Here is a 14,229-nt window from a genome sequence, read left to right on the forward strand (position 1 = left end):
ATATATATATATATATATATGTACAAATACTAACATTATCTGTTCCAGTGTGACAGTGAGAGAGATTTCCAAACTAAGGGAGAGGAATGTGCGTGTGTGTGTGAGTGTGACAACCTCAGAGATTGATGTCTCTCTCCTCTTAGAGTGAGAGTCGAACACTGTGGGAGAGGTGTGTGGGGCTGGCTGTGGTTGGGAGAGTCCATTACTGTGGGGGAGGGAGGTGGGAGAGCGTCCTGTTGGTTGGGCCCCCCCACTGGAGAGCGAAGCATTCTTAACGGTACGGTGGTAACAGATGAGTGTGAGAAACGGGTCTTGGCAACAGATGCGTATACCGACAGGCGTTGATAAACAGGAGGTATTACCCGTTTTTTATCCAACAGATGCGTATGACAACACGCGTAGATGAACAGGTGTTATTATCTGTTTACCCAACAGATGCGTATGACAACAGACGTAGATGAACAGGTGTTATCATCTGTTTATCCAATAGATGCGTATGACAACAGGCGTAGATAAACAGGTGTTATTACCTATTTACCCAACAGATGCGTATGACAACACGCGTAGATGAACAGGTGTTATTACCTGTTTACCCAACAGATGCGTATGACAACCGGCGTAGATAAACAGGTGTTCGTACCTGTTTACCCAACAGGCGTTGATAAACAGGTGTTATTACCTGTTTACCCAACAGGTGTTGATAAACGGGTCTTATTACCTGTTTACCCAACAGATGCGTATGACAACAGGCGTAGATAAACGGGTCTTATTACCCGTTTTTACCCAACAGATGCGTATGACAACAGGCGTAGATAAACAGGTGTTATTACCTGTTTTTACCCAACAGATGCGTATGCCAAAAGGCGTAGATAAACAGGTGTTCGTACCTGTTTACCGAACAGGCGTAGATAAACAGGTGTTATTACCTGTTTTTACCCAACAGATGCGTATGCCAACAGGCATAGATAAACAGGTGTCATTACCTATCCAACCCACAGATGCTTATGCCAACGGGATGTCAATAAGCCAGTGTAACAACGGGCGTGAAACAGAATTCTTCGAGTCTAATTGCCTTGTTACCATCTATAAGATCGTTAATAGGGGATAAGACCACTCCACGAGGAGGGGGGGGGTCGATTATCTGTAACATCTTACTATAGTCATACAATTCCTCTTACTCGTTCAAGATTCGAAACGACCAATTAGATAAACCCTTTGTAACTGTCCAACAACGTGATTACGGTCTTGTTATGTCAATTATGGCACGACCTCGCTCGTATAGGAGATCTTAATGACCTGTTTTGATTTGTTACTCGTAAGATCCAAAGTTAAAGAAATGCCATTTATCACTAAACTAGATGTGGAAAATAAACCCTTGTGTGTGTGTGTGTGTGTGTGTGTGTGTGTGTGTGTTATAAAGGACATTATAATGGGGCATTTGTGATATAAATGGCCATTTAAAATGGGCTATTTATTGTTAGTGGGTATCACTATACTACTGTGGGCCATTTATGATATAAATGGGTCTTATGATGGGCCATTTACGTTGAGAGTGGGTATAGTGTTATAAAAGGCCATTTATGGTATTAATGGCTCTTATGATGGGCCATTTATGTTGAGAGTGGATATAGTGTTATAAAAGGCCATTTATGGCATCAATGGCTCTTATGATGGGCCATTTATGTTGAGAGGGGATATAGTATTATAGAAGGCCATTTATGATATAAATGGCTCTTATGATGGGCCATTTATGATATTAATGGATCTTACAATGGGCCATTTATAAGTGGACGATCTATCATAATGGGCCATTTATGATACCAATAGATCTTATACTATAAAAAGCCATTTATGATGTTAATGACCAATTACGATGGGCCATTTATGATATCACTGGCTCTTATACTATAAAAAGCCATTTATGGTGTCAATGACCAATTACGATGGGCCATTTATGATACCAATAGATCTTATACTATAAAAAGCCATTTATGGTGTTAATGACCAATTACGATGGGCCATTTATGACATCACCGGCTCTTATGATGGGCCAGTCAGGGTATGAATGGCCCATTATAATGGGGGGGGGGGGGACGACCAGGAGACGACGTAATTGAGACCTTGAAGGTCGTTACCGTGGAAACAAACAGGACCATCTATCGTTGAGGTGTGGCAGTTAGCAGTTAGACCCCACCTCATTGCTGACCAGCTGGGCTGTTTATGTGTGAGGGGAGGAGGAGGAGGGGGAAGCCTCTTCCTCCTCCTCCCCTTTGGGGAAAGAGGAGAGGAAAGGGGAGAGATGGTGGTGGTTGGGTTGTCCCCTCTTTCCCCATCTCTCTGGCCTTGTTAGTGTTGATGGAATGCTTGTGGGGGGGGGGGGGGGCAATTCGACAGTAGCTCATTATGAAGTGGTTCCAGGTCCCCTTCCCTCCTTCCTTCCCTCCTTTCCCTCCCTCCTCCTTCCTGCCTTCGCCCTTCCCCCCCTTTTTTTTTTCTCACCCTTCCTTCCTCTCTCTTTTTCTTCCTTCCCTCCCTTACTTCCTTCTCCATTTCCTCTCCCCCCTCTCTCATTTTCTTTTTCTTTTTTTAGGTTTTCGTGTGAAATGAGAATGTGGATCGAAATGCTAAAGAAGTGCATTCCATTTTTTTTTCTTAAAATGCGACCTTTTTTAGAAAAAATTTATTTACGATTGTGGAAGAACCCATTTCTTGAAAAGGGTCACTGGTTTCATACCAGGACCCTTTTTTTTCCCTTAAGGGTTCCTGTAGCTTTAAGGCTGCGCTACGTCCAGTAGCAGGGAAATGATGGGCTCGAGTTGAGAGAGAGGGGGTCTTCGAAGAGAGACAGTATTGTATAGATTTATCTGCATCAATTCCCCCTCTTAAAATATATCCTGCCACACTTCATACTCAACACCTGTAGCCTATTTACCACATCTGTCCACTCATCACCTGTTATTTACCATATCTGTCCACTCAACACCTGTTATTTACCATATCTGTCCAATCAACACCTGTTATTTACCATATCTGTCCAATCAACACCTGTTATTTACCATATCTGTCCAATCAACACCTGTTATGTATTTACTACATCTGTCCACTCAACACCTGTAATCTATATACCACATCTGTCCATCAATACCTGTTATGTATTACCACATTTGCCCACTCAACACCTGTTATGTATTTACCACATCTGTCCAATCAACACGTGTAATGTATTTACCACATCTGCCCAATCAACATCTGTTATTTACCGCATCTGCCCACAGCATCTCCAATCCTTTCTTCTGCATCTGTTCTGTCTGTCTGTCAAGATTGCCCAGGTTTTCTTTGGTGTAGCACTGTTGCTGCTGCTGGCTCAAGAAAATTGTGCCTGGTTCGATGCCCACCTCTCACCCCCCCTCTCTCTCTCTCTCTCTCTCTCTCTCTCTCTCTCATTCCTCGACCCTCTTAAGAACTTATCTGCAGCTTGAATCAAGCTTATATCTACAGCTTGACTCAAGCTTACATCACCAGCTTGCCAGCTTATCTATCCTCCAATTCATCCATCCGTTCTTATCTGACAGCGGATGCAACCCGACCTTCCAATGACTAGCGAATCATCAGCATATAACTGTTCTCTCTCTGTTCTCTCTCTCTCTCTCTCTCTCTCTCTCTCTCTCTCTCTCTCTCTCTCTCTCTCTCTCTCTCTCTCTACCGGGTCGACGCTCTGACAAGTCGACTCTCTCTCTCTCTCTCTCTCTCTCTCTCTCTCTCTCTCTCTCTCTCTCTCTACCAGGTCGACTCTCCTCTACCAGGTCGACGCTCTGACAAGTCGACACTCACTAACTCTATCTACCAGGTCGACTCTCTCTACCAGGTCGACCGGCAACACTCGACTCGGGAGGTGAAAACCTGTGAAATTCTCTTTCGCTTCTGCCTGGGTTTTGGCCTATTGGTGGGGGGTAGGAGGGGGGAGAGGACGACCAGAGGGAGCGCGACTAAAAAGGGAAGCCATCGACGGATCTTTACATATGGTCGAACATCTATAGAGGTCGGCAGGGGATCAACGCCCCTGACGGCATCCCAGGGATACGCTGTTCATGCTGATGATTGGGGGACAATTTGAAGTTGAATGGGGGGGGAGGGAGAAGCGTTTTGGTCCAGTCAGGTATATTATGACGGAGGTGGAAACCCCCTCTCTCTCTCTCTCTCTCTCTCTCTCCCTCCTAACCAGCCTTCCCCACCCCGTCAACCCCCAGAGGTCTGTCTCCTCCCCTCCCCAGGTTCAGGGGGTGGTGTGTGTGTGTGTGTGTGTGTGTGTGTGTGTGTGTGTGTGTGTGTGTGTCGGGGGAGAAGGTTCAGGGAGTCGAGGGAAAGAGACAGAGGGGGAGGAAGAAAAGGGAAAAATAATGTCTATTTGTCACTAAGGCGAGCGGAAGATATGGGAGGGGAATCTATCTATCTATCTATCTATCTATCTATCTATCTATATATATATATATATATATATATATATATATATATATATATATATATATATATATATATGAGAATGATATGATATACGGGAAGAATTTGGTCAACTAAGTCTAGCAGGGGGGGGAAGCGAGACGAAATATCAAAAAGAAGAAGAGGATGAATAAGAAGAATAAGAATAATATAATAAGAAGAGGAAGAAGAGGAAGGAGAAGAAGAAGATGAGGAATAAGGAGGAGGAGAGTGATGGAGAAAGAGCAACAAGATGTCAACGAACATGGAGCGGGAGATGTGGATAAAGACGTGTTTGCAAGATGGAGGAATGAACGCTGTGAGAGGTGATGGAAAGCTAAGCTTCCCACTGGCTGCAAAGCTAAGCTTCCAACTGGTAGCAAAGCTAAGCTGGCCCCATGTATTGTGTGGAGCTTTCTGTCTTCTGCCCTGGACCGACCTAACACCTCTCTCCCTTACCCTCCTTAGCTAGGTAGCGCCCCCTCTCACGTACATACCTTGTGTCCCTCTCACGACCTTTCTCGGCTGGTACCTGTCTGCCTTCACCCTCCCTCATTCTCCCAGTTCTCTCCCTACCTTTCCCTCCCCTCTCACCCTCTAGCATCAGTTTAAGCTCCCTTAAGACCCCCTATCCTCCAGCTGGCGTCTCCCTCCTGCATCCAGCATCGCTCCTCGTACCATCCCGCGTCTAGCCAACCTCCCTATTCCTTTCGTCCCGTCCCTGATGCAACTCGCGTCTCGTCCCTCATACACTCTCCACCCCTCCACCTTTTACCTCCCGTCCCTCCGCCGGCCGTCTCCCTCAGTGTCTCCTTCAGGCAGGAACCACTTCATCACCCTGGTTATCACGCCCTCCCAGGGGAGGGCCACGCGACGATAGGGTCCTGGCACACGAACCCTCGTCAGGAGATCCGTACGTGGGACAAGCGCTTCGTCAGTTCTCTCCGTCCACCCTACACACACACACACCGGGACCATACACGTAGTGAGGTATGTCTCATACCACCTGAAGAAGGCGCTGAAGACGTTTCCACTCGGTGGTCATATATACCTTGACGGTTCCTTAACGACCCCATGGTAGTTGGTAGGCCTAAGGGCCAAATTACCAACCAGTTCACAAGTAGGCGTTCCACACAACCACAAACACGCCCTCTCAGATCCACTTATCCCCCCATAGAGTAACACCATCCACACACTGGCTAAACAATCATTAGTTTAGTCTCATCGTTAACTAATGGATGACCTAATTACCCTCATGTCTTGGATATAGGATCAGGACGAGGGGTGATTAACAAGATCGGGGACTATAATCAGAGATCCAATGATTCGACCTTTCCAAGCCTTCATTCCAAGCCTCATTCTATACTAGAGATATCTATAGCTTGTCAGTATCTATACATTCTATAAGTAACATCTTGAAAATAGTCAGGTTAATCATACTTCTAACTCCGTGTGGAGAAGACATCTTCTGTGCCATATGTGGACTTTTAACGGAAAAGGCATATGGCTTCCTCACATCGAGTCACAGACAGAAATAACTTGCAATGTTATCTCTGTCTCAGTAACATAGAATCTCTTCCCTTAACATTACGTAATTTTTTTTATCATGCATATAAAAAAAAATGTAATATGCGACTGTTAAACTTACCATACTAGACCTCCATTGTAATATTAGTGTAAGTTCATAATTGTAAGGTCAGAATTATAAGGTCAGAATTGGTCTACAAACCTCTTTACTTGATTACTTGAATCATACGTAAACAAAATCATGTATCATGCAAAAGATAAATAGTTATATACGTCCATATATCCTGCAGGTGTTTACTGTTTACAGAGACGTGGGAGGAAGCTGGTGGCTGGGTTGGGCGAACCTGGGAGGGCGTGGGGTCGGTGTTGCTCAGGGCTGGTGAGAGTGAGGGAGGGAGTGTGTGTGTGGGAGTGAGGGAGGCAATGTGTGTAGTGTGGAAGTGAGCGAGGCAGTGTGTGTATATGGGAGTGAGGCAGTGTGTGTGTGGAAGTGAGGGAGGCAATGTGTGTGTGGAAGTGAGGGAGGCAGTGTGTGTGTGGGAGTGAGCGAGGCAGTGTGTGTGCATGAGTGAGGGAGGCAGTGTGTGTGTGGAAGGTAGCAGGAGGCGTGGCAGTGTGTGTGTGTGTGTGTGTGGAAGGTAACAGCAGGAGGAGGAGGCGTGGCAGTGTGTGTGTGTGTGTGTGGAAGGTAGCAGCAGGAGGAGGAGGCATGTTTGTGTGTGTGTGTGTGTGTGTGTGTGTGTGTGGAAGGTAGCAGGAGGCGTGGCAGTGTGTGTGTGTGTGTGTGTGTGTGTGTGTGTGTGGAAGGTAGCAGCAGGAGGAGGAGGCATGTTTGTGTGTGTGTGTGTGTGTGTGTGTGTGTGTGTGTGTGTGGAAGGCAGCAGGAGGAGGGGTCGTCGTCGTCGTGGTGGCACTGACCTGGGATCGCATGGGGTCGGTGTTGATCTGGCACATGTAAGGTCCTCGGTCCTCCTCCTGGACGCCCCGGATGTGAAGCATCCAGGTGTTGTGGTCGCTGTGGCTGACGGAGACCCGCGAGTTGTGGGTGATGACGTGCTTGTGGATGGCTTGGATGGCCTTTGTGTCCGCCTTGACCCACCCAACCTGCCGGCCGGGTCAAACGCCATGCTCAGGCGAGGGTGGGTGGTGGGTGGGTTGGGTGGGTGGGCTTGCAAGCACGGTGGGTTGGATGGGCGAGGGAGGGGACCCCTGCTAGCCACTCTAGCGAGGATGAGGAGGGAGGGTTGGAGGGAAGGGAGGGTGGGTGTGGGTAGCGGGTGAGGAGGGAGGGAAATGGGGAGAGGAGAGAGGGTGTTTGGGGGAAGGGGGGTGTAGTAGGGAAGGGGAAAGGCTAGAGATGGTAGGGGTCCCTTGATGTGTGTGGGTGCGGGGGGAGGGGTGGGTTTGCATGGGTGGAGAGGTGCACAGGTGGAGAAGTGCACAAGTGAGAGGTGCACATGTGGAGAGGTGCACAAGTTGAGAGGTGCACGAGTGGAGAGGTGCATAGGTGGAGAGGTGCATAGGTGGAGAGGTGCACAGGTGGAGAGGTGCACAAGTGAGAGGTGCACAAGTGGAGAGGTGCACAGGTGTAGAGGCGCACAAGTGAGAGGTGCACAAGTGAGAGGTGCACAAGAGGAGAGGTGCACAAGAGGAGAGGTGCACAAGAGGAGAGGTGCACAAGTGAGAGGTGCACAAGTGAGAGGTGCACAGGTGTAGAGGTGCACAAGTGAGAGGTGCACAAGTGGAGAGGTGCACAGGTGGAGAGGTGCACAGGTGGAGAGGTGCACAAGTGAGAGGTGCACAAGTGGAGAGGTGCACAGGTGGAGAGGTGCACAGGTGGAGAGTTCCACAAGTGGAGAGTTCCACAAGTGGAGAGGTGCACAAGTGGAGAGGTGCACAAGTGGAGAGGTGCACATGTGGAGAGGTGCGCATGTGGAGAGGTGCACAAGTGGAGAGGTGCACAAGTGGAGAGGTGCACAAGTGAGAAGTGCACAAGTGAGAGGTGCACAGGTGGAGAGGAGGTGCACAGGTGTGGAGGTGCACAAGTGGAGAGGTGCACAGGTGTGGAGGTGCACAAGTGGAGAGGTGCACAGGTGGAGAGGTGCACGAGTGGAGAGGTGCACAGGTGGAGAGGTGCACAGGTGGAGAGGTGCACAGGTAAAGAGGTGTACAGGTGGAGAGGTGCACAGGTGGAGAGGTGCACAGGTAGAGAAGTGCACAAGTGGAGAGGTGCACAGATGGAGAAGTGCACAGGTAGATAGGCGTACGGGTAGAGAGTTACAAAAGTAGAAAAATGCAGGTAATGAGATGCCCAGGTAGAGTATACGGGTAGAAAACTGCAGGTAGAGAGATGCTCAAGTAGAGTGAGACATGGGTAGATATATTCTCTGGTAGAAAGGTGCATCGGTAGAGAGAGAAACAGGTAGATATATAGGTAGGTAGGTAGATAGATAGATAGATAGATAGATAGAGAGAGAGAGAGAGAGAGAGAGAGAGAGAGAGAGAGAGAGAGAGAGAGAGAGAGAGAGAGAGAGAGAGAGAGAGAACACGCTGGTAAAAAGGTAGACACAGTGTTGAAGATGGAATAGGTAGTATGGTGACCAGATGGAATAGGTAGTATGGTGACCAGATGGAATAGGTAGTGTGGTTACCAAATGGAATGGGTAATGTGGTTACCATATGGAATGGGTAGTGTGGTTACCAAATGGAATGGGTAATGTGGTGACCAGACGGAATAGGATGTATGGTGACCAGATGGAATGGGTAGTATGTTGACCAGATGGAATGGGTTATATAGTGATCAGACGGAATGGGCAGTATGGTGACCAGATGGAATGGGTTATTTGGTGTCGAGATGGAATGGGTTATATAGTGATCAGACGGAATGGGCAGTATGGTGACCAGATGGAATGGGTTATTTGGTGTCGAGATGGAATGGGTTATATCGTGACCAAGTGGAATGGGTAGTATGATGACCAGATGGAATGGGTTGTATGATGACCAGATGGAATGGGTTGTATGATGACCAGATGGAATGGGTTGTATGATGACCAGATGGAATGGGTAGTATGATGACCAGATGGATTGAGTTATATGGTAACCAGGTGGAGTGAGTAGTATAATGATCAGATGGAATGGGTTTTGTGGTGACCAGAGATGGAACAGGGAATCCAGAGAAGGAGAATACGAAAGTAAAATAGCTGATAACGAGATGGTAAGAATAGAGATGGATGGTTGAAAAAGACAAGGAAGAGAAAATAACGTCGAAAATAGAGTAAGGGAAAAGAAGACATTCATAAATACATAATAAACATTCCTATGTCTACTAACCAATCAACTTATTCTTTATTGAATGATTTAGTGAGTCATACACACTAGTTCTAGTGAATTTATATGAGTTATAATATACATTTGGATGAGTTGATGAGGTGGGCTGATTATATGAGTCATCATATATGAATAATATAGACGTGTGTATTGTTTCCCTTTAACTGAACTTGTGAGAATGTCAGTTACGTATTTAGTGAATAGAATGACAGTAACGTATCAAGTAATAGCCATCTTGGATGAAAGGTACATGGAGGAGAATGAGGAAGGAAGGATCAATTTGGAATCTGGATTCGTCTGTAGGTCCTGACTCATTAAAGTGGAAAGGTTACAGGAGGAATGGAAGGGAACTCAGCAGCTCCTCTGAACGGAGAAATTTGTCGTAATGGTTCATCCTCGTATGACTGATCTGCGCACAGAAGCTATGGGAAGCAGCAGCAACCAGACACGCATAGCGGGTCCAAGTCACAGGGTCTGGGATGCAAGTATACAGCTCATGAGTGGCTAAAAGGAAATCTAGAATAAGGAGAGGGAAGCAGGAGCGAATACAGTGGCGGAGGGATTGGGATGAGTGAAGAGAGGTGCTAAAAGGAGAGCTAATAGGCGCAAAAGGATCTCAACTCTGTTACGATAAAGGTGGAAGACGAGTCACCCCAGATATATGAACAGTACTCGACTTTGGGAACAAATGAGACTCGTGTGGATATGATCAGATGCTTTTGAGGGGGTAGGTTTTACGACGTACATCATGTCAGGTTTGCAGGATAGAACGGAGAATGTGGAGTAAAGTCCATCATATTTGTGTCTTTGTAGGGTTGAATCGCAGTGTTTTGAAATTGAGTCATAGAAAACTAGTGAGATGCAGAATAGGTAGATACTGTGTTCTGGTGGTGTTGAATTTAACCAAGTTATTACATTCCCATTCAGGAATGTCCGGCATATCCAAAGTGAGATTGGAAATATGTTCGGTACGAGAAAGAGAACGAGTATCGGTGTAAGGACGGACGGGAGGGAATATCAGCTGAAGTGTGTAGAGGGGAAATCGTCGGCACAGGAGTGAATGGGACTGATGGATAGAGAGAAGATGATAGGGAAGAGGGAGTTGTCGCTTCTTCGTCAACAACATTCCCTATGGACCGTCCGGGAGAGCAGGAAGAAGCAGAAAAGCCACGGGAAGATCAGTGAGGAAAAGCGGATGTCACATCCCGTCAGATATCATGAGACACAACAAATTATAAACCATGGTTCCCAAGTGAAGAGGACCAGAGATGGGGCACACAAGAGTCGACTACTGATGGATCTTGACCTACGGCATCAGTTTTGATGATGTGCAAAAGGACAATGAGATTCTAAATGTTTATGGTAGGGACAGTTGGGAAGAGTCGCGAAGACTTTGGAGATAGGAGAAGTGAGAGCGATGGAGTGAAAGTTAGAAATACTAGGGTGGTGGTCTTAGGACTGGACTGACCCAAGACATACTTCCAAAAGTTTCTTCAAGAGAGAAAATGGGCAAGCAGGATTGATGCCAGCTCAGAGACACGATGCCTTAAGACCTGAGGAGGTATGCCATCTGGGCCATACGCCGTACTCAATCTGTTACTGGGAGATAACACGGGATACCTTGCACGAGGGGAAATGTGACAGAAGGATTAGGTTTAGTAGGAGGAAATGGGGAGCGAGGAGGGAGGGAGGGAGGGAAGGGATTGGAAGGTGAATCATCCAAAGTAGACTTAGAGGAAAATTAGCTGCCGAATAGATCGGCTTTAGCTGGAAAGCTAACTATAGACTGGTCAGGTCAGAGAAGAGGAAGGAAACGAGTGCTTGTAATCGAATATTCTTCATCATATATATGGGTTCCATACCGCAGCGGTTTAGCGTCTCCGGTTGCCACGTAGGTGGTAGCGGTTCGAATCCTGCTGTCGGGAGGATATTGTGTGTTCTATGGCAGTGCTCATTCGCCATATTCGCTGCTCAGATATCACTGAGTTCGACTATAAGGTTGGTAGATACGTTAGCTACTGGTTGATATTCGCCTGACGGGGGACATAACACGTGGAGAACCCATTGCTTATGCGTGCTAAGAAGGAAGGTATTTGCTTACTAGTGATCGAATAGTCATTTCGCTCCTGTGGGCTCCACGTCTACGTTGCCAATGTCCCTTGAAAGTGATGGCTGTTTGAATTCTGCTCTTGGAAGAATACCGTGTGATTATATATATATATATATATATATATATATATATATATATATATATATATATATATATATATATATATATATGTATATATATATATATATATATATATATATTTTTTTTTTTTTTTCATACTATTCGCTATTTCCCGCGATAGCGAGGTAGCGTTAAGAACAGAGGACTGGGCCCTTGAGGGAATATCCTCACCTGGACCTCTTCTCTGTTCCTTCTTTTGGAAAAAAAAAAAAAAAAAAAAAAAAAAAAAAAAAAAAAAAAGAGAGGGGAGGATTTCCAGCCCCCCGCTCCCTTCCCTTTTAGTCGCCTTCTACGACACGCAGGGAATACGTGGGAAGTATTCTTTCTCCCCTATCCCCAGGGAAAATATATATATATATATATATATATATATATATATATATATGTGTGTGTGTGTGTGTGTATTCGATACCCACTTCATCCAGAGCACACGCACACACATCCCAGGCCAGCATCCAGTCCAGTGACACAGGTTCCGACGCGCGCGGGTGTGTGTGTGTGTGTGTGTGTGTGTATGTGTATGTATGTATCTGTGGGCCAGTTCGGCCGTTGCTGTTGCCAATGTCCCTTGAAAGTGATGGCTGTTTGAATTCTGCTCTTGGAAGAATACCGTGTGATTATATATATATATATATATATATATATATATATATATATATATATATATATATATATATATATATATATATATATGTATATATATATATATATATATATATATATATATATATATATATATATGTGTGTGTGTGTGTGTGTGTGTGTATTCGATACCCACTTCATCCAGAGCACACGCACACACATCCCAGGCCAGCATCCAGTCCAGTGACACAGGTTCCGACGCGCGCGCGCGCGGGTGTGTGTGTGTGTGTGTGTGTGTGTGTGTGTATGTGTATGTATGTATCTGTGGGCCAGTTCGGCCGTTGCTGTTGGGAAGGCAGGAGCAACCAGAAAACTTTGCCAATTAATACAAGACATGAATACATCAAAGTGTGTTCTGTCCCTCTTTTCACCATCCCTCTAGGCGAGCGTGTGTGTGTGTGTGTGTGTGGAATGTCGATACAAAAACTCTCTCTCTCACACACACACACACACACACACACACACACACACACACACACACACCAAAATAATAACAACTTCGACGAGGTATTTTTTCTGATATATTCTTTGGATCGGATCTTCTCCAAAGACGAGTATCATACGTAAGAAATAACTTAGGAAAGGAGGAAATGGAAAATAAAAATGGTTTGGGGCTGTAAGCCTTTTTTTTTGGGGGGGGGGGGGGGTTGGGTTGGGTGAGCCACTGAGGAAGGGAGGGGCCCATCCGGGAGGGCCCACCCAGGGCCAAATTTGGTGTAGGAATTCGTTAGAAAAATAAGGGGGGATATGGACTTCGAAACTCGCCATTTAGAAATTTCATGAGCTACTGAGACAGAATATTGACATCATCATCATCTCTCATTGAATAGCTTTGATGTGGATGGTGATCAGAGTGTGGTTAGAAGTATGGCATACTTAGTTAACATGTTCGCGTTCTGGCCTTTGAATCATGGAACACGACGAAATTATTGAATGATCTCATTTGGGTTCACTTGCGTTAATTGTGTGTGTGTGTGTGTGTGTGTGTGTGTGTGTGTGTGTGTGTGTGTGTGTGTGTGTGTTTTAATTTGCTACTAGTATGGGGAGGGAGTTCTACACTCGTGGGCCCCATGTCTTGTGCAGTACGAGGAGGGAGTTCTACACTCGTGGGGCCCCATGTCTTGTACAGTAAGGGAGGGAGTTCTACACTCGTGGGGCCCCATGTCTTGTACAGTACGGGGAGGGAGTTCTACACCCGTGGGGCCCCATGTCTTGTACAGTACGGGGAGGGAGTTCTACAGTCGTGGGGCCCCATGTCTTGTACAGTACGAGGAAGGAGTTCTACACTCGTAGGGCCCCATGTCTTGTACAGTACGAGGAAGGAGTTCTACACTCGTGGGGCCCCATGTCTTGTACAGTACGAGGAGGGGGTTCTACACTCGTGGGGCCCCATGTCTTGTACAGTACGAGGAGGGGGTTCTACACTCGTGGGGCCCCATGTCTTGTACAGTACGAGGAGGGGGTTCTACACTCGTGGGGCCCCATGTCTTGTACAGTACGAGGAGGGGGTTCTACACTCGTGGGGCCCCATGTCCTGTTCAGTACGGGGAGGGAGTTCTACACCCGTGGGGCCCCATGTCTTGTACAGTACGAGGAGGGGGTTCTACACTCGTGGGGCCCCATGTCTTGTACAGTACGAGGAGGGGGTTCTACACTCGTGGGGCCCCATGTCTTGTACAGTACGAGGAGGGGGTTCTACACTCGTGGGGCCCCATGTCCTGTTCAGTACGGGGAGGGAGTTCTACACCCGTGGGGCCCCATGTCTTGTACAGTACGGGGAGGGAGTTCTACAATCGTGGGGCCCCATGTCTTGTACAGTGCGAGGAGGGGGTTCTACACTCGTGGGGCCCCATGTCTTGTACAGTACGAGGAGGGGGTTCTACACTCGTGGGGCCCCATGTCCTGTTCAGTACGGGGAGGGAGTTCTACACCCGTGGGGCCCCATGTCTTGTACAGTACGGGGAGGGAGTTCTACAATCGTGGGGCCCCATGTCTTGTACAGTGCGAGGAGGGGGTTCTACACTCGT

General features: G+C 46.9%; 1 protein-coding gene across 4 annotated transcripts in view; it reads right to left on the reverse strand.

Annotated features, from left to right (window-relative positions):
* Window positions 1-14,229, reverse strand: part of LOC139751831 (lachesin-like) — a 193,365-nt gene that overhangs the window by 13,570 nt on the left and 165,566 nt on the right. For all 4 annotated transcript variants that reach the window (XM_071667454.1, XM_071667455.1, XM_071667452.1 and 1 more), the window contains one exon: window positions 6,922-7,107. In XM_071667454.1, coding sequence (XP_071523555.1) covers window positions 6,922-7,107 — 186 coding nt within the window. The remainder of the gene's footprint in view (window positions 1-6,921; window positions 7,108-14,229) is intronic.

This window comes from Panulirus ornatus, chromosome 12 (genome assembly GCF_036320965.1).
Source record: "Panulirus ornatus isolate Po-2019 chromosome 12, ASM3632096v1, whole genome shotgun sequence".
Lineage (NCBI taxonomy): Eukaryota > Metazoa > Arthropoda > Malacostraca > Decapoda > Palinuridae > Panulirus > Panulirus ornatus.